The sequence below is a fragment of the Xiphophorus couchianus genome, chromosome 10 (genome assembly GCF_001444195.1).
Source record: "Xiphophorus couchianus chromosome 10, X_couchianus-1.0, whole genome shotgun sequence".
Taxonomy (NCBI): Eukaryota; Metazoa; Chordata; class Actinopteri; order Cyprinodontiformes; family Poeciliidae; genus Xiphophorus; species Xiphophorus couchianus.
In genome coordinates, this window is record NC_040237.1 from 3153786 (window position 1) to 3175216 (window position 21431).

General features: G+C 37.7%; 1 protein-coding gene across 2 annotated transcripts in view; it reads right to left on the reverse strand.

The window, feature by feature from the left end:
* The window catches only part of vti1a (vesicle transport through interaction with t-SNAREs 1A), a 133302-nt gene that overhangs the window by 45826 nt on the left and 66045 nt on the right, over positions 1-21431 (reverse strand). For both annotated transcript variants that reach the window (XM_028029748.1, XM_028029749.1), the window contains exon 6: positions 4138-4208. In XM_028029748.1, the coding sequence (XP_027885549.1) occupies positions 4138-4208 (71 nt within the window). The remainder of the gene's footprint in view (positions 1-4137; positions 4209-21431) is intronic.

The window sequence follows — 21431 nt, forward strand, 5'->3', positions numbered from 1 at the left end:
ACATTTTCTCTAGATTAAATGTATATTAAAAATAAGAAGATGCCAATGTTTTTTTGCACTGCTTTTTTCATTTTCAGACCGACGGAGAATATTAATTCAAAATGTCACTTGTTTTTTTTAAACTTTTGTAAGAAATAACTTCAAAATCTCCACAACACTGCATTAAATCTGCTGCTGTTTAGTTGGTAATCACATTAGTGCTACAGGTTAAACACAATGCAGTAGTTTTGTAGAGGCAATAACAGTAGGTTGCAGGTTTGCTTTGTCTTTACTGGAGACTGTGTTGTATAATATTTTCCCAGAAGAGGTTATAATATTAAAATGTTTTTTAGACTGTTTTCAGATCTAAACAATGTCTGGAATGACCAACTTTACTCAGGAAAGCATTACAACAAGCAATAAGATTAAATCAGATCCACCTGTATCCACAGAATGAATTACCTCACCAATTAAACTTCATACTGCTTTTATTATGAACAAATAATGATTTACTTCTACAGAACCATGACTGCTCGGTCAGTTGGTTTTTCCATTACTTTACAACATCTGCTATTAAATTACTTGCAAAGACGAAAAGTAATTTCTATTAGAAACAGTTACTGTTCTGGTTAGTTCTTTTGGACGACTATTATTTTGTACACAAAGATTCCAGAAAGGGAGCTTTCTATTTTACCTTAAAGTTGTTTGGTTGTATAGGAACAACCAACGACAAAACCACCTACTGAGCAAACACTCAGCCAATTTATCCCAAACAGGAAAGGCATGACTGAGTGTAAAAACCATCTTGGCCTTTCCTTTTTTTTTATTTCATAGTCTATAAATTGTTACCAATGTGAACGGAAATCTTCCCTGGCTTTAATCATGTAGTCAACAGCAGTTGCTCAAATGGCCTTCTGCTCATCTTGCTGCAGAGCTAACATCAGAATAGTGTAGAAAGAAAGAATAAGAGGCACATTTGCTTTTGACGTACATAGCAAGCATAAGGAGTCCTTGAAGCTACCCTTGAAATAATGATCATGGCTATTCAGGACTAATTGCCTTGGATATTTCCCTTTTCTTGATGTATTTTCTCTCTTTTCTTTCTCTCAGCCTTTTTTTCCCCTCAGGGGTCACAGGAATGTTTTCATTCCACTCTATTATCAGATTTAGGGACTTCAACAGTAAAATGATTTGGCAGAGATGTTGCCAACATGGTGTGAAAGAAAAAATAAGCTGACACGGCACTGAGTGAGCTGCCACTAACATCTACCTGTAGTTGTGTTTCCAGAGGATGATGGGGAGAACGGGGAATCCTCATTGCGGAGAATTTTCTCTCTACTTAGCAGGGAGTCATTTATCTCCATCTTTCTGGAGAATTCATAACTCCGATGAATTCTCTCCCACACAGTATGTTTTCATTAGTTTGCTCCATTTTGTTTTTAATCTTCCGTTTTACATCTTCTTCCATTTGCCCCCTTTTCATACAATGCATCCAGCAGCGTGCTTGTTGCCGTTTTCTCTTCTACTCTGATATTCATGCACTCTTCCCTCCATTCCTTCGCTGCTACTTTCTTCATCTTCTTCCATCTTTCCTTCTTACCCTCTGGCAGCCTGGACTGATGCGATGCAGGTTGCCAGAGCCAAGGATACATGTGATGCAGGGTAGGAGGTGGGGGACCTTGGGTTTGGGCCCTCTGGCAAAGACAACAAGTCCAGCAGTTTGCCTGATGTCTGCCTCTACCCATAGATGTGTCCCCCAGATACTTCATACTTTTTCCCAAAATACACTTCTCTCTTTATACCGCCCCTCCATCTCATTTTCCTCCTTCCTTAACCTGAAATGGGAACCAACTGAAAATTGTGTTCAGTCGAGTTTCTAAAATTAACTGCGTTTGCCTATATATGGAGTGAAAGAACCGAAGCCGTTTCAACTTTTAGTTTTCCCCAGCACAGCTCAAAAACATATCCAGTCTTAATTTGAGGGAGCTAACCACATAGAGAAAGGTAGCAATTATGAAATATTTAAGAAAATTGCCTTAAATATCAACATTAATTTACTGATCTCTAGCATAGCATCATAACATGTTTTAGGCGATTAAACTTAGGACTTTTTCAGGCTCAAATAAATTAGAAAAAGAAAATTAGGGTGGCTTACACAATAAAAAACTTTAATTACTTTATAAAAGCATGACTTTTATTTAAAGTTGAGTTATTATATTTAATTGTTTGCTACTCTGTTCAAATGTAATTTTGGAAATTTGAAGTGAAGTTGGATGTTTGACCACACTTCTTATCAGAAATGGAAGAATCAACTTAAACAGATTCTTTTTTCAGACACAGTCACTCCTTTTAGGCATTTTATTTAAATGTTCCAAAGGACTTGAGGTCAGGACCTTTCCTGATCCATAAGGATAGCCTGCTTTACCCACTATTTTTTAAAAACTTTAATAAAAATGGCTTTGAGGTTCGTTTGAAATCAAGCCTTGTTGGAACACCCAAATGTGTTTCAGCTCCCTTGCTGTTGATTTGGGGTTTTACAATGGATAGTACTGTTTTAGTACTGTCTTGGCTACAGACCAGATATGGACTGTTTGTGATTATTCTAACCAATTATCTTTCATCTGAGGGCTGCCTCTTTGGTCACATAGTTGAAACTCGGAGACAATCTGATGATCCAAACAGAAAATGAGGCCAAACATACATTGAAAGCTCGATGAAACTGTCTAACAGTAGACTAGTTGGATTAAAAGTCAGCTTCATGCCAAATAAGAGAATATTTTAAATTTGTGCTATCTTCTCTGTTAAGAAGAGTAGTCAGACATTCAATTCATCAAGGCTAAAACACCTAACTTTTATACTTTGCAATAATTTGGACTAATAAAACGGATTAAAGAAATATCTTTGTCCATTTCTTCCTTTATATCATAGCACCAATCCTGCTATAAACTAGGATGATCGTTACATGCTCAAATAATCCCATGGTGAAACATTTCCAATCTAATAAAATCCAGCTTTATTTATGAAGCACTTTAAATTACCAAAAGAACCAAAGTGCCATACAGAACACATAAAAATATTTAAAATATTACAAATGTCACTATAAGGAGACATAAACATAAAATACAGTCATAAAAAACACATGCAATAAAAAATTTATAAATACTTAGCCGACTTCTATTTGAAGCATAAAAGTCAAAACAAAAGTTCACATGTGAAGCTGTGCATTCTTGTGTGTTTGTGTAATGTGGAACTTGTTTGTATATATATATATATAAAAAAGGTTAATTTGTGGTAACATATCTCATATTCAGTGCAAAACAATGTAGTGCCCAATCTTTCAACCCTTTTCTCTTTACATATTGTTTTTTTTAACTTAACTTTTGCTCTTCAAACTTCCGTGTGTGAATTTGTGTACATGTGGTGAGGAGAGTTTAAGCAAAGGAGACTCATGGGAAGAGGGGAGCAGGAGAGAGAGAGAAAAGGAAAGAGAGCAGGTACTCTCAGTAGACACTATGGAGCGTTTTGAAAGGAGATGTTTGATTTTCTTTGAAATCGTCTGTGCGAGGCCCGTTGCCATGTTATGATCTTTAAGCATTCTGCGTTGAGTGGGCCAACGGGGCCGCGCCCCCTTTCTGTGTTTGGTCTTTTCTGTGTCTGCCTACCTGTGCGTTTGGCAGGCTGCGTGTTAGGAGGGGGCAGAGCTAAGGATTAGAAGGGACGCTCTGAGGAAAAGTCAGATGGAGAGAATGAAAATGGAGAAGACTGGTGAAAGGTAAAAGAGGACTGGAGAAAAAAAAGAAGAGGACATGGTGAAGCCCACCTATCTCAAAGAAAAGGCAACATTCCCGCAGAAAGCATGCAGGCAACCTGATCACACTTCATAAGATGTTGCGTGGTGTGTGTAGTTATTCAAGACTAAAAATATCCGCAACACTGGAAAGCAGTGATATCCATAAATAGGCACCCAACTTGCTTTGGCAGCCCAATTCTGCTGACTCAGTAGGCACACAAGTATATACAAGAATTTGTGTTTACTTGACAAACTCAAAAGAAGGAAAAGTATGACAGCGATGCTAACCAGCTGTCACGGCTTACGGTTTTGCATGCACTTGTTGGAAGAGAGGACCCAGTTTGAGCAGGTGGCAGGTGGGTACTCACCCTTTCTCTGGCTCTCTGAATCTTCTCACGATCAGTGTGAAGGTTGGCAAGAATCTCCTGCCCCACTTGTTCTGCAACAAAAAGAAACAAAGCCAACATTTTCATACAGTATGAGAAAACAGTGTGTTCAGCAATGGCTAAAAGGTAGCAATGATTTGTGATACAATGTAACATATTATTACTGGTGAGAGAAAAACTACTGAGAAAAGATTTTGTTTACACTCTTACAGGGTAGATTTCATCATATTACAGAGCCTTTAAAGTGAAAAACAACCTGAATTTCCTCTATTTCACAAGGGAGTTGAGTAAATGCAAAATATACTTCTATGATACAAAAGAGGCTCTTCGAAAACACAATAGTCCCATTAAATGTATTGATACTGCCAATACTCTTAAATAGAAAACAGTTTGAATTTCAGAAGAAAACAAAAAAATATTTTTAATGTGAATATGTTGTTGAGGGGCTGCACAGTGGCGCAGTTGGTAGCACTGTTGCCTTGCAGCAAGAAGGTCCTGGGTTCGATTCCCGGCCGGGGTCTTTCTGCATGGAGTTTGCATGTTCTCCCTGTGCATGCGTGGGTTCTCTCCGGGTACTCCGGCTTCCTCCCACAGTCCAAAAACATGACTGTCAGGTCAATTGGTTTCTCTAAATTCTCCCTAGGTGTGAGTGTGTGTGTGCATGGTTGTTTGTCCTGTATGTCTCTGTGTTGCCCTGCGACAGACTGGCGACCTGTCCGGGGTGTACCCCGCCTCTCGCCCGGAACGTAGCTGGAGATGGGCACTAGCAACCCTCCCGACCCCATTAGGGACAAGGGTGAACAGAAAATGGATGGATGGATGGATGGGTGAATATGTTGAATGAATCCCCAACAATTGACACCCTATTATTCATGGCTCACGGGAAAAAAATGGGAGTGCTGTCATAATTTCATGAACATCAGAGTACTAATGCTGGGTAAATAAGGAGCAGAAATTACATGCACACAAATGCTGATAGAAATTTTTGTTTTTTAAATTGTAATTTTTGGGGCCATTCATCACTGTGGAGAAGTACAAACAGATCGGGCAATTCACAGAGCTCTTTATGTCCCTGGGTAGGGTGCCAGATTGTTGGGTCTCCAACTATGGTTCTAAGTTCATATTTCACAAAAACATTCATCTTATGAACTCAATTTTGAGCTGGAGACTTTCCTATCATAGCTTTGGTGCTCACATTTAGCTGTCTATTATCACTTCGAGCAATTTTCAGCACCTTCTACATGTGTTTTTATTTTCATATAGTTCTTGATTTGCAGATGGAAATTAATAAAATTCTTGTTCATATATGTTCAAACATCTGCTTAGCAATAGATAGTTCTGTCCCTCCTTTACACTCTAAGGATGTCAAGTAAATGGGAGAGAGAAAAGTCAAAGTGTGACGACATGACTTTAGGGCTTTCTATGTAAGGATCTGATTTAACAAGAAGCTTGACAGTAGAAGTCAATTTTTTTGGATTAGACTGAGAACTTCACATTACTTTGCAGGAAAAATATTAAGGTCCAATGATTATTTCGGATGTAAAATTAAAGAACGATAGGCTGAAAAAATAGCTTTAAAGTTTCTCTCAGCTTCAAGCCTCGTTTCTTTTCACATACTGTAGCCAAATGTGCTTGTCCCTTTGTGACTGATCCTCAATTAAACTCTGAGATCGTTTAGTCTTTAGAAAAATGGCAACAATTAAATCTTCCTGCAATGAAGAAGAAAATCTGGATCACATATGACAGTAGCTACAGCATTCACTGCTCCATTCGACATTTATTGCGTTGTAGATGTAAACATTATCAGCCTATATTCGCCAACAAGATGCTTCAGATGATCTTGGTGCCATTTTTCTGAGCCTTACAAAAGGAGAAAGAACGTAAAAACATAAATTGAACAAAAAAAAGGAAATAAGTAGCCCTCTTCCACAACTACTAAAAAACAATAATGCAAGTATTGATGTAACCAGACAACTTCACATTAGTGGTTAAAAATGAGGGGAACAGGGGATGAATCAGGAGAATGAGGGGAAAAAAAGTGACGAATCTTTGCATGGATCAAAGACAGGCTTTCAAGCGCACCAAACAAATCCAGAATAAACAACACAGTTGCTGACTGTATTACACTACACAGGTGCCGCACACCAAAGGGCCCACGTGCTGAGCGCCTGTTTGGGGGTGGGGGCAGCAAAAATGGGTTACATCTGGCAGCTAAACAAGAGAAAAGAGAGAGAGAGGGAGACGATGATAGAGAATGAGAGACGGAGAAAAGGGATCAGGGAAAAGAAGAAGAAAAGGAAAAACCACTGTCAAATGAACAACATTCGTCTCCCATTCAACCCTTCCGTTTTACAACCTCTTACACTGTAACTGACTCAAAATGTTTCTCTTCCTGCCTTCATTAATTTCTAATCTGGAACAAGACAGATTGAAGGATACCCAGATTAAACAGTGCAGTCAGACAGTCACATGTGACAAATAGGGCAGATTAAAAGACTGAGTGCAGGTATTAATAACCATAGAAATACAAGCCCTCCCCCGTACTGATTGGAGAAGAACAAGGGGTAAACAGGATGGGAGTTGAAGCGGAAATCTGCTGTTAAAGAGACAAATAACCACATCGATCCATCTCTGTCGGTGGCATGGCTTCTTTTTTAATAAATGAGTGTGTGACAAGCACTGCAGGAGTATATATATATATATATATATATATATATATATATATATTTCTTAAAGTAAGTGCATTATTGGAAGGGTTTGCATTCTGTCAAAAGATGGATGAGGTTGCAGGTGAGAAAAACTTCCAGCCAGAGTATTGAGCAATAGGAACTCTTTGTAACTTTGGGTTACAGGATGTTTAGGTGACAAAGTGAATGGGTTAGGGTTAGGCTGTGGTTTATTTGTATGAAGCTGTAATTTCCATTTACCACTGGTTTTTGAAGGTTTAATCTTTTAGGTTAACTCTAAAATTTGTTGAAAAAAACAAGAAAAATGCATACAGTGGTCTGACTTTTCCAGGAGGAATGTTACTCAACAGGCTATTGGCTGGAATTTTGCCAGCTGGCATTCATTTTCCTTGCAGCTGTTTGATTACACCGAAGAGTGTAAAAACTTAAGAAATAAGAAAGTGCTAAGATGGTTTCCATTGTGCGTATTAATACATAGTAACATATATTTGGTGTTTCAACTATTGAAACAGGCAGCTATAAGGCTTTTTGGAAGGGATAGTCCCTAACCTCCTTGAATACTAGGGGTCCACTGTTCAAATACACTACTTAGGATTTATTAAAGTTTTACTGGATTCATAGATTCATAGTTTTCTCAAAACACAGGATAAATTTTGCCCATGAACCAAATATTGTATTTAATTTCATTGAGTGAGCTGATTTAACTAAGTTCATATTTAAATTTAGTTAAATATGAACTTTTGCTGAATCTTCTTAGAAATTCTATTGGAATAACCTTCTCCTAAATGTGAAGCCCTTCCTGAGCATAACAACATATTTAAACAACGATATCACACACACTTCTTCTATTATAAACAAAATAAGTTCATTTTTCTGTGAACACAGTCATTATTCATCATTATTTCCATCAAATCTTCATAAATACCATATATCAGACATATGCAGACCAGTCACCTCATGCAAAAAAGGATTTTCAAAGGTCAAAACAAAAAGAAACGCTAAAGTTCTAGGATATGAAGTTAAGCTTTTAGCTCCTGCAAAGTCACATATTCATATCAGAAAAATGGCATAATTAAAAAAATACATAATTTATAACAAAAACTAACACAGATACTACAAAAAGAAAATCTAAATCAAAAACATACAGCTGATAAAACAACTCGGCAAGGAGAATTCATTTACTGTTAATGTCCCTGACTTGTTGCTCGTTAGCGTATAAAACATTCCACGCCTGTTTAAGCAGCTATTAACAATTTAAATAACCCTGGCCCGCAGGCCTTGCTCTGACTCTCTTGTTAAAGATTCCCCCCAAAGGTCCATTTAACAAGCCCATTATTCCATTACATTACATTTACATCTGCACCAGAGCACCTTCATTTAACTACTTCCTGTAATGTAAAAGCAGAAAATAAGTTTTTTCTAAATAATAAAAGAAATAAAATATAATAGAATAACAAAACAAATGCTTGTATGGGGAATTATCCCTATTAAAAACATGACCAGAGCACACGCAAAGCAGACTCTGGCTGCATTTTCTCAGCTGAACATCTATGGTTTTTTCCGTTCTACAAAAATCTTTAAAAATATCAGAAGTTTAATAAACAATGTAATCTGTGATTGTGAAACATAAATAAAACTAACTAAAAATCAGAAATGTATTTACCCTGACTCTTCAACATTTTATGGGTCATAAAGCAGCTCCCACTTTTTCTGATTCCATGCTTATAATTTGTTTTCATTTCAATTAAATATGTAAATTTGAACTAAAACTGGGATGTTTAGCTGTGGGGAGCTTTTCTTAAGGAAAAACATGAAGATAAGCTAAAATGAAGAATATACAAACATAAAGTAGAAAGTCATTCGCCACTAGATCATGAACTTAAGCTAAATGGGTTGTGCAACAGTATAATATACAGATGTACAAATTACACCATCCCAAAATGAAAAATACAAACAAAACAAAAAAAATAAAGGCTTTTAAGTGGACAAGCCAAAGTCTTTACCTAAATTTGGCACACCCGTAAAAGGCTCATGCTTTTACAGATCATGCTTTAAAAACACTGTAGCTGTATTAAAACAATTGTGTAAAGAAGAGTGTATAAAAATGTCTTAAAAGCTTGTTAGTTTGTTGCTAGTTATTGGTTGATGTAATTCATTATGTTCTAAATCAATAAATTACTTCATTCAGTGGATCTCCATCTATTAGCAGGTCAGTATTTGTGGATTTTTCTGCATAACGCAATTATTTGCAGAAAATCTGCCTTTTGCTTTGGTACTTGACATGATACTGGTGGGTATTTCTAAATCAGCCAATCCAGGCGGGGCATTCATTTTCCCTTGTCGCTGATGCTCTGAACCCCCAAGAGCAGCATTAGGAAGACCATGGATGTTAGCTTCTGTATTAGTGCTAAGGCGGCTTCAACTGTTTGTATTTATGCATATTAAGGTGGATTTAGTGTTTTAACTATTAAAATAGGCAGTTATAACTGCTTTTAGAGGGGGTCTTAAGTATTTGCTGATTTTAGCTGTTTGCTAGAGACTGTAGTCCCTAGCCCCTATGAAAACAAAGAGCCCACTAAGCCTACAGTGGGCCATTCTGACATTATTTATTGTTTCAAAAATTATTTGTATTTACTCAGGTTATATTTGATATAACATTTGTAAAAGATCTGAAACATGTAGGTGTTTCAAAAACAGCATAAATCAGTGGGGAGAAAATGCTTTTTCAAAACATTGTACTTGCAGTGTTAGGATCAAAGATATTACATTCCTCTACTTTTTTTAAGACTTTGCATCAATTAGCCCAAAATAAATTCTGCGATTAATACTTTAGTGAGAACATCTTTGTGTTATTTCTATGAGTTCTGAGGAAATCATAGAAAATTAAAATGTTACTTAGAAAGCAAACAATAAAAACTGAGAGACTCAAGTTTCTCAAGTCACTTTTAATTGGAGGTATAATCTATTTTACACCTCTCTTACTGTGGGTAGCAGGTTTTGTCCCCCAGAGCCAACAGGGTACAAATCCTGACAGTGCTGTTCTCCGAGGTTCAGCAAAGCTTCTTTTCATTAAGCTGTTGAGACCACTTTGTGAGGGTTACCACACAGACCTCTATCTCAACACAAGCCACACATTGCCAACAAACGGGGTATGAAATCCCAATGGATGGTTGAGGGGACGCAAGGAGAAGCCTGATAAATGTTAGACCATACATTTCCCCGCTTTCAAACTCTCACAAAAAAAACAAAAACAAAAAAAAAAACAGTGCAGCAGCCAACTTATACGTCTCCCAGGTGAGAAAAGTTACCTGTCTTTGTATGCTTTCAGAAAAGCTTCTTTTTTTAAGGACTTCTCAAGTCTGCAACTGCATGGTGACACACTTTCATCACCCCATCAAAGTTTTACCCACAGTGGAATGTATTTGTACTGCTGAGCCCACAGGCCATAAGGCTAGCACATTCGCAGTGTGAGATAGCTCACAATAAAGGAACGCCAAGCATTATGTCACAAAGGGGCGATGAAGATCTGGGGACTCAAGAGTTGCTGTTACAGACAGTTTATAATAACGACAACAACCACCATTGCATGGTTAAGAGAAAACTCGAGAAGATTCCCTCAAGAAGCATACTGTTCCTAGAAAGATTTTTTTTATTATTATTTTAACAGTCTCTCTCTTGCAGTGTGCTCACTCACATGGCGTTAATGTTATGTTAACATAATGTTAACATGGCGACTTTAATGAGCAGCCAAGGCGAGAGATTAAGCACTTAAAAAGACCCAACCAAGAAATATTCTGTGTAGATTAAAGCTGGCCCATTCCAGTCAATCCTAAGTTAGCCCCTGCATCGGCCCTTCCCCTCGCATGCATTTGAGTCGTGGTGGGCAGTCAGGGTGAATTTCTGGGGCCTTTCTTCACTTCGCCAGGCTGTGTTTTATTCATCGCCTGTGCCCTGACCCCGCAGAGCTCCTGTTCTGACAAATCACTTCTGATTAAGACAGATCTCTGCTAGTCAGCCACTCAACTTGGCTTATTCATCATTCCACAGAAAATATCCTTCTCTTCTCTCCCTACCCGCCGTCCCTCCTCCTCCCAGCTCGTTTGCCTGTCCGTCAGACCGGAGCAAAGCACAAAAGAAATTTCCGCTGGTGTTTTAAATGGCTGATTACAGACAATTGGTGGATGGAGAGACGTAAGGGCGTCTTATGGTTGATAAGACGCAAGTTTAATGGGTATAAATGACCGGGCCTGAAGGAGAGCAGCTGGTAATAACACCATTTGTTTAAGGCTGTACTAGGGTGGAGAGAACTGAGAGCTACATTTTCTTTCTATTTGAGCTCCCCCTCCTCTTTTCCCTTCACCTCAACCTCAAAGTCAAATTCTCAGATCGCCAGATTTACATTTATTTCCCACAGCAGAAGTCGCCCTAACCGTCCTAAAATGAAAATTGATGGGGTTTGAAAAGAAAATGCTTGTTTTACATGCATAACGTAACTATACCAACATGTCCCAGTGGACAAACACTTTAAACTTTGACATTACCAGTCAAATATTACATTACTTTCCTCACTAAAGTGACAATTGGTACCAAAATACTTGCTGCATGTGTAATTGCAAATGCAGCAGCTGTATTCACATGCAAAGTTATGCAACGCGCAAATTACAGCAAGCTCTGCCATGTCGAGGTGTCTACACAGCCACCAAGCTATTGTGTAAAAATGTCTTACAAACAAGATTAAATTAACCTGAACGACAACCCCACTGGTGGCAAAGGGCTGCGAGGCAGGAGGATTGAGTGGAGAATGAGGGCTCCTACAAGCAAATTGCCTGGACTTAATCAACCAGTCTCACTGAACCATCCAAATGAAAACTAATGGACTTGGATGCCTGCAGTGATTGCCCCGCATGCAACAATGCATGGGAAGGAGCAGTATGTTCGGAGGTCTTCAATTAAAAATAAAAAAATAAAAAAACAAGAAATTTCTACAGGCGGCTGGTCAGCAAATGCACCCATTCCAACGCCACTCACAACTGGTCAATTGTGAAGCTCAAGCAGAGCTGACTTGTTAATTGTATTTCAAGGAGTGGAAAATGATTTTTTATGTGTTGATTAAACTTGGCCAAAATTGCAACAAAAAAAAAAAAGAATGAATGAAGTGTAGAATTAAAAACTCATATCCGAATGAGCTAATTTGTGAATGCATTATTCATAGTGCTGACATTTGTGTCACACAATTGTGCTGGCCACATAGCAAGTAAAATACAAAAAGTAAGTAGTGCATGAATAATAGGAAAAAACAACCCTACTACTACTACATTAAACTTTATTCAATCTAAACAATAAAATCAGAGTTTAAGTACAACAATTAAAATAATTAGACTTTAATTTTGGCCGAGAAGCTTTGTGAATGTTGGTGTTTCCACTCATAAGCATAAAACACTAATATAATCAGATCTAAGCTGAGGCAGGAGGAGGGTATAGTGCATTGCACAAGTAGTCAAACTACCTTGAACTTCTTGTAACATTACAACCACAAACCTCAACGGATCTGCAACTGCTTGGCCAAAACAAGTGAATATTTGTGAATTAGAAGGAAGTGCTGAGGTTTAAGCCTCACCTGTAAGAGATGAGGACCATTTGACCCTGTAAGCTTTTTACTCTGTGCTGGGTCCAGTGGGATCACGCTGATGTACTTTTAGAAGTTTTTTAAAAATTATTTATGTGGTTTTGGGAACTGACGGTCTGACGGGACATCCCTCTCACTTCCCCACTATCCGACCGTGACATCTGCCGCATTTTTCCTGAGCATCGCACTAAGACTGTGGGAGGTTCAAAGAACAATCACAGCACAAAACGGTTTTGCAGAGGGCCTGGTACTCAGCCATTCATTTGTATCAGGTGTTTTGGAGAAGGAAAAAACCTTCTCCAAAACACCAAGCGCACTAAAAATCTGTCTGCGATTGGAGATAGGCACCTCTGTTAGACAACATTCAAAGCTTCTCATAGACCACTTTTCAATCCTAGACAATATCAAAGCAACATAAATTACAATTATTTGCATCTTATTCCCTCTTTTCTTCCTTCCTTTGTGAACTTCAGTATTTCAGCTATGAAATGTTCAACTTTAGGGCAGCTAGAGTCCATCCAGTTGATAAAGTATTTTATCAATGTGTAGATTATGGATGGATGACAATTGAAATGTAGTTTCTTAAGAGTGTTTAATACCACACTTATGCAATATGCAAGCATATGAAAAAAGGTTCCCTGGTCAGAAGAGACCAAAACAAATGTTTTTGCCCTAAAAATCCAAAATGTTTTGAGTGGTAGAAAACTAACTCTGCACATACCCCTGAACACACCATAACTACAATGAAACATTGTGTTTGCACTGAGGTGGATTTAGTTTAGTAAGTATGGGGAAACTGGTCAGAATATATAGGAGGACGTATGGAACTACATGGATACTGGAGGGACACCTTTGAGATGGGTTCTCCTTCCAGCGGGACAACAACCCAAAGCATCCAACTCGTTTGTGTTTTACAATGGACCAGTCAGAGAAAACACCAAAATCTAACTGAGAGTCCATTGCAAGACTTGAAAATCAATGACATTCTCCTTCTACTCTCACTGACCTTGAATTATTCTGCAAAGAATGAGAGAACATCTCAGTTTCTAGATGAGAAGACCTGGTAGGCTCAAACCCCAAAAGTCTTGCACCCATAATTTCAGCAAAAGCAGGTTTCATAAAGTATTAACTCAGTAGAGTTGCAGACAAAAACTCTACTGAGTTGGCCACACCTCTACAATTTATTAATAAAAAACTATATGTTTTACACCATGTATCCTTCTCCTTTCACCTGACAATAATGTACTTTGTGTCCGTCTACCACATAAAGCTGCAATTAAAAAACATTGAGTTTTGGGGTTGCAATGTGACAAAATTTGAAAAGGCAACAAAAAACAAGAGCTATGAATACTTTTGCAAGACAGTGTACAAAATATCAGTACAATAACTCTTTTGAAAACATTGGAAAGCTTTAACACATTTAAACACATACTTACAATGATTTATAGGTGATTTAATAAAAGTGTTCTCTCCTTTCATATATCATCTTGGTAAGCTAAGCCCTCAGCTAAACATTCGAAGAAATTACATCAAGTGAAAACCAGGACAGAAAAAGTTTTGGCTCAAATCAGACACTGTCAGCAAACTTTTTGGTGTTGGGCCAGGGACAGATCCAAAAGTTGCAGCTGTGAATACTGAATCGCAAATCTAGTCTACATTGGTATGTATGTATGCATGTTTGTGTATATTTACACATTTTTATGTATTTAAATGCTTTGTAAAATTTTAGAAATTGGGAACAGTCTTCGTATGCTAAACCAGTGGTTCCCAAAGTGTGGGGGGCGCAGTGCCATTGCAGGAGGGCGCAGGAAGCAGTATGGATGAATGAACCCCCTCCTTCCCTCCAAAAAAAAAAAAAAGTTACACAAAAGTGTTTCACTAGAAAGATGGTTTGTAGTGTGTTTTGTTGCAAACACACTACAAAATAAGTTTATATTCACATATAAACCTATATGTGAATAGGTTTATGTCTGGTTAAACGATGTGTGTGCCCAGTTGATGTTTTTTTTCTTTTTTGGGGGGGATTTTATTGTAATCCATAGGGAGGCCCAGGAAATCTTTGGGACCACTGGGGGTGGGGGTGAGGGGGGCAGGGTGGGGGGGTGAGGGTGGGTTGGCAGACAAAAATCTTTGGGAACCACTATGAGAGACAGTAAAGAAAATTGTCTTATGCAGATTTGTTGGAAAACAAAACACTTATTTTTATTGACAGTCAAATTGTTGGGTTTGGAGGATCAACTTTGAATATCTAAGCTGGAGGAATAGGCGCTCATGCCAAGAGTAGCAAGAGTTACAACAACTGTGGGGGCAGACCAAATTGTATCTTGGTCCTAATCAAACACAACATCTAATTTAACAACCCTAAGTGGATACTGAGGGAGAAAAGTTTGCCAGTGGACCGAGGGAGGGATGTAAAGAGGCGGGGGAAGAAGAAAGGGAAAACTTGACGCTCCTCTGATTCGTATTTAACAGTTTAGGAACGTTAATCATCACATTACTGTTGATTAAAAGCATTTGCTTCTCTAATCAGAAACTTGACAGGCAGATCAAAGTGTGAAACACAAATTTCTTGCCTTTTAATTATCTGTACAACACCACACCTCGGGCAGCTCTTCCCTGCCTATCTCCTCAAACTCAGCGAAAGATGCGAAAGGAGATCTAACATTCTGCAACAGTTCATTATCCAATAAAATCTGAGAACACACATCTCATACACAAACTCACACACACACAAAGCTTTAAGGCTTTTTGATTAATAAAGACCTAGGGGAGGCCTGCAGTCTTCCTTATTAACATGTCTTGAATTGAAACACCTTAATTATGTTTGTCAAAATCGGACATGGCGTCAAGCTCATTTGCATGTTTTGACAGGGCCTGTTGGGAGGCTCCCTCTATGCAGAGTATTTGGCACTTTTCAACACCTACTGGTAAGAGGCTTTTGTTGCAAAATGAATGAAATAACTTTCAAAATGCACTTTGTTGGGTTTGCCAACTCAGCCCCAATCTACTGTAAAACTAATGCGAACACTGAGTGAAGCAAACAGAAAGAAAGCTCTGCACTGTCTTGATCAGTGCTTGATCACACCTCCTGTTCAGATGCGCATCTGATGCTCCCCGCACACCGGCTGCTTCCAGTCAGCTAATGCAGATTTTAAAAAATGAATATTTGATTTGACAAAAACATTTTGGCCTTGCTCTGAATGCACACACCTAAAGTTTTAGTAAACCAACAGATTCGAGACTTATTACTTCAAACAACTTCTTCCTCATTAAATCAATAATTAATAAAATAGCCCTGGATGAAAATAAACGATCACTGGGGGGAGTAGACCATCTGCAGGAATGTTGCGGTGAAGAAAAACAAGTTCACGAAAGTAACCAGAACACATTACTGTAAATCAAAGAAGCAGGCCATATGAAGGAGCCAAAAATTACAATGTTGAACCAATTTTTTTCTTAAATCAGTAAATAATTTTTACATATGAGCCAGGAAACGGTAGTAGGCCACAAACATAACACTCCTCTTCAATTTGCATATATTAAAGATTTGAAAAATCAACAACATGCTTTTAACAGACTTAAGTTTCATATGTACATAAGATCAAAGAAGGTCATTACTGTGAGTAAATTGACCACATTTAACTTGTAATTTAATATGCTTAAACCAATTTTTAAAATGTGAAAAAAATAAAATAGCTTTTACAGCGATCTCTTATCTCTTGCTTTTGTCCTCAAGCACTTCATCATGAAAGATCCAGAACATTATAACATATTTTTTCCATAAATAAGTTAAACTTGGGTACTCAACCATACTGGTTTAGCTTCTTTGTAACACCGCATTTATACTCCATAAAACTGGATAAATTACTCAATAATTAGACATTCACACCCTCTGATCAACTTAAAGCGGCAGTATTATATATTGTCCAGAAAACTGGTGTCTGGAAAATAACTGTTACCTTCAGTTGTAACAAAAATGCTGAATACATCAGACAACACTTACAAGATATTTTACTTCAAACTGTTCTCAAATATTTGAATCTACTAAATTTTGCTCCTTGTTCATGAAATATTGTTTTAATAAAGACACTGATTTTTGCTGAAATTAAATATCTTCTGGTAGTTTTCAGTCATCTGGGAGTTATTTTGATCAAATTTTGAGACAACTGTGTGTGAAATAATATGCCACATCATAAAAGCTGCCATGCTCACCTGGATAGCAGGCATGGAGAGAAAAATGCAAAAGATTTTTGAATTTGCCAATTAAGAAGCTAAGAATACATTTAATCCAACATTGTGCGTTACCATGAGGCTGACAAGTGTCGCGTGGTCCTCATCATTAAATAAAGTAGCTTAAGTGAAAACCCAACATGCCTGCCACCATTTCCCATACTAATGAAGCATATCTAACTTTTAAGACATGGCAGAACGAATTTAATCTACCTTCTGAGGGCCCTTGGCACCATCAAATTAATTATTCATAAAGGACATGATATTATAACTCAATTGTCAACTCTGTAGCCATCTCTTTTTTTCAAACCTTCCTTTCCTGCTGCTCCCTTTTGTCTCGAGTTCTCTTTTTAGAAAGCAAGTCATTTTCTTTTAATCTATAACAGAGCACACACTCATTCTGGGGAACGAACAAAATCATTTGCTGACTTTTTTTATGTCTGCATATGAATGTTGCAACCCAGTAAAGGAGGCAGCTCTCTGTGGGGTTTTATAGTAGTATACTGAAGTCCTCACTAAAGGAGCCATCAACACTAAAATAACATGACCTTACATGCCTTTTTGTTATGTATTAATGATGCATGCCATTTAGTTTAAATAATTAACTATAATGTTGCTGGGTATAAGAAGGGGGAAAAGTGTGATTGTTTAAGCCAGGAGGCCTTGTTAAATTTGAGAAAGGAGGAATTCATATGGATACAATCATGAATGATGGGAACAGCAACAAACGCCCTGGATAGGTTACAACACCAAAGACCAAATAAATATAAAACTCATATGTTTTTAAGTAAATAAGATTTTCTGTGAAAATATGTGTCAATCACAGAAAGCCTCAAAACACATCATCTCCATTCTGACCTGTGTATAAATAACAATAGCAATAGTTTTGAGTAATAAATAAAACTCAGAAGCAGATGAGAAGTTATTTGCAGATTAGTTCAGCTCAGATTACATAATCTGGGAATGGGATCTGTAAACCATAAAAAAGTTTTTTTTCTTGACTTAGAAAGTGAAATACTAAGTAAATAGCAAGTGAATAGAATTCACATTTACGTATTAAGTGCACAATTATTCACACCTCTAACAGATTTATATTTCAGGTTATTTTCTTTCAATCTAGATGTTAGGTATTGATATGGAATCAAACAGGTCTTTCCAAACAGAAAATAACAATTTGACCACAGTTGGAATGTTAAAAATGACTAATGTAATACTCATTAATTAATGTAAGAGACTTTATTGGGACTAAAGAAATCAATTGCATCCTATAATTGCTCATAATTGACAATTTGATGTAAAAATGTGCAAAAATCTGAGACTGGAAGGGCTTCTTGCCATCACCCTAATCAATTTACAATATTGATTACAAACACTTGTTTGTAAAAGTAAAAGATTATTTCAAATTTAAATCTGTCAGAGCATTAATTATCTTTAGCTTTATCCTTATTTGATGATTAGACAATGTAGCCCACCCACACTCAACCTAACTGCAGAACACTACATTTATTTTGCTAGCAAAAGGATACCAGTATATTGTTTATTTTAATTGTTTTTGGAGTTATTGTAGCAACTGTGTTCAATGCAGTATAAAATGACTCGTAAAAAGCACAAACCCGCTCTGTTAGTGAAACGTCTGTTCACTTTTATAGAGCACCCTGTGCTTAGGCTAAAGACAGTGAAACGAGTCTCCAGACATGGTGTGGTTTTGTGTTTTTAAATCTTTTGTCTATAGTGACTGTGGGCTGATGCTGAACTCATTCTAGCCAAAAATGTTTGAGTTATTGCATCGGCAAAGGTAATGAGTTTGAAAGCTGAAGACTTTGTCATTGATATAATTCTACAAAAATACAAGTAAAATGATTCTTAGCTGTGTTAGAAGTGAAGTACAGCTGACTGAATGTATCTTAGATACAAAAACATTGAACCTTTGACATTTTGTCAGTTGATAGCTCAGCTCACCCCCAATTTGTGATGTGGCTTCATGCTTATTCCATGTAAAATGGGGACCTGTGATCTGATCAATCAGAATAGAGTTTAATGCCAGATGTGAAAGGCGTTAGTCAGATTCATTCACTTACTTCTAAACTGGTTTTATCTGAAGTGTATGTTAATGTCAGGTCTAAAAGTACATGAAGTCTGTTTCCAGCACAAACGAGTAAGCTGTATACTGTTAATTCAAATTAATTCAAACAATTTTAACAACCAAAAGTCAAACAACATTTCACTCTACATGTGATTGAAATTTACCTTAAGCAGACAAACATCTTCAGTCACTATTGTTTCTATCTATATTTCAAGCTTAAAATTAAATATTTCAGAATAATCAAATTCAACATAGTATGCAAGATAACTGAAAATATATCTAAACTAAATATACCTAAATCCGTTTTCAGATTATTTGGGTGACAAGTAATTTTCTTTTAAGCTCCTACTCCACTGAAATCATTTGTAGTGACAGTATCCACCTCTTTAAATCACCTGTTTGTCTATTAACACAGAGAGTTGAACAGGAAGATAAAGTTCAGTCAAATAAACATTCATGTCTTGAAAAAGATCTTAAACCAAAGAGCTTTCAACAGCAACCAGAGTTCAAGGGGGGAAAAACTGTTATGAAGACACTAATCAAAACCAATTTGTGGTAGAGTGTGAGGTTTTAAATGTAGACTCAAAAGGCTACACACCTGCATAAAATGATTTAGCATAGCTTTCACAAGCGACAGTGGGCAGTCTTTGCACGCTCCGCTCCCTGATTGTAATTGAGGACGACGCGTGACAGCCCCCCAGTGCCCTCTTGGTTGTGGCCCGGAGCATAGGACATGCTGACAGAGGATGCACTGGAGACGGTGGTACAGGGTCCTGGCCTGGCACGGCCATGGCATGGTACCCTTTGGGGCACCAACCCCCCTCTCACTCTTAACCCACGGCAACTTTCACTATGTCACCTCTGTCACCAGGCATCTCAGAGGCTAACGAGAGGGCAGCTGAGACTGCTTAGCAATTCTTCCACATCAGTTAGCTGCGTATGCAAGCGGCTCCCCTACTACCCCCATACCTACTCTGAATGTTCATTTGACACCTTTGGTGAAATATGTGTCAGCTTGAGGAGACAGGCACTAATCAACACTTTAAACCTGGGAGGTATATTAATGCTGTGATGGTTTCCTGAAGGAGGGAAGAAAAAAACCCTTTGTCCTCCTAGAAAGAGATAAAGGACAAAGCTCAGGACAACTTTCGAGTGTGTAAACTTTAGCAACATAGATGGACAAAGAGTGACGAAATGCTTTATATACGAAAAAGACACCATGGACATTTGAATAATTGTGTTTCTGAGAGAGTTTATAGTTTTAGAAGTTTCATTTACACAGGAAAAGAACAAGCATAAAAGGGGAATCTTAAAAATCTTCCCTTGCATATTCTTCACCAGACGCTAAGCTGCAAATGAAACTTCACTTCCACAAAGAAGTGAGGAAACCAATGGGGGCCTCCTGGTATCCAGTTGCAGATACATAATTAACGGAACAAGGATAGGGAGCATGTTATTACCAATGTTTTCATTAGGCCAAGTTACTGTGTCAGTCTCCCTCAAGACCAACAGACAAGAGGCAAGAAAGTGGACGGTATAGGATAATGTCTATTGGGGTCTAAAACTCTGTTCAAAGCATTTTCATATTAGAGCTTTCTCTATATCTTTCCATTCTAGCCATACTGCTACCATATAAAAACATTTAATTTTGACATCAGAGATATGAAAAGGCTGCACAGCCTGCCCCTTTTTTAACTATATTTTCACTCCTTTTCCGTAACATCCAGGCTTAAATTAGCCAGGATTTTTGAGATCAGGGACTGTTTTTTAGGCTATGAAAAATGGATTAAATGAAGAGGAAGCCTGGCCTAATGAGCTCCCTGGGCTATGGAGCAGCAGGGACTGTGAGGGGAAAGAAGGGAGTCGAGGCAAGCCTTTGAGGAAGAAGGGGCTGCAGCCATGCCCAAAGTGTGCCAGTTTCTCCTTGCTTTAGCGCCAATGGCACAGACGGCACCTGGGCAAAGCTTGGCCACCCTTGTCCTGCGCCGAAGGGAAAGAGATAGTCAGAGCAGCAAGTGTGCTGAACCTGAAAAGTTCCATTAGCGATCTAAATTTGTACAGACTTTCAGCTGACTGCTCAATCTTTAATTGACAAAATAAAAATAAATATTTGATATATTTCAATTAAGAATATTTTTACTTAAATCTAATTTAATAAATGCTTGTATACAAGAAATAGTTCATCATGGTAAAAGTTGCCAGATAACATTTGCTATTACACCCTTTATGAAGGAGCTTATCAAAGTGGATTAAACGCATAACAAAGCTGGAGCAAATTAAATTTGAAATTGTATTTCTTGTGTTTCTAATGTCTACAGGAAGAAGTAGTTTCTTAAGTCATTAGGGGAATAAATCTCATTTGGCAGATAAGTAGCACATGTCAATTCTCTTGATGTTGAAGCTTCAGAAAACATTGGGACAGAAATCATGGTAAATAAATTACTGGTCAACAATGTCTCTCGACCAGCTTGCATCCACATCATCTTTGGTAGTGAATTGTTGTTGGTGGCACCCACCCACTGTCTCATTGTGATGATTAACATGGCAATGAGTTTGCTTTCCTCCATTAATCTTCATAGTCACCAGATCTCATACCAGTAGACTGTTGGGTTGCTGTAGAATGAAAAATTTAAATCTTGGATGTGCACCT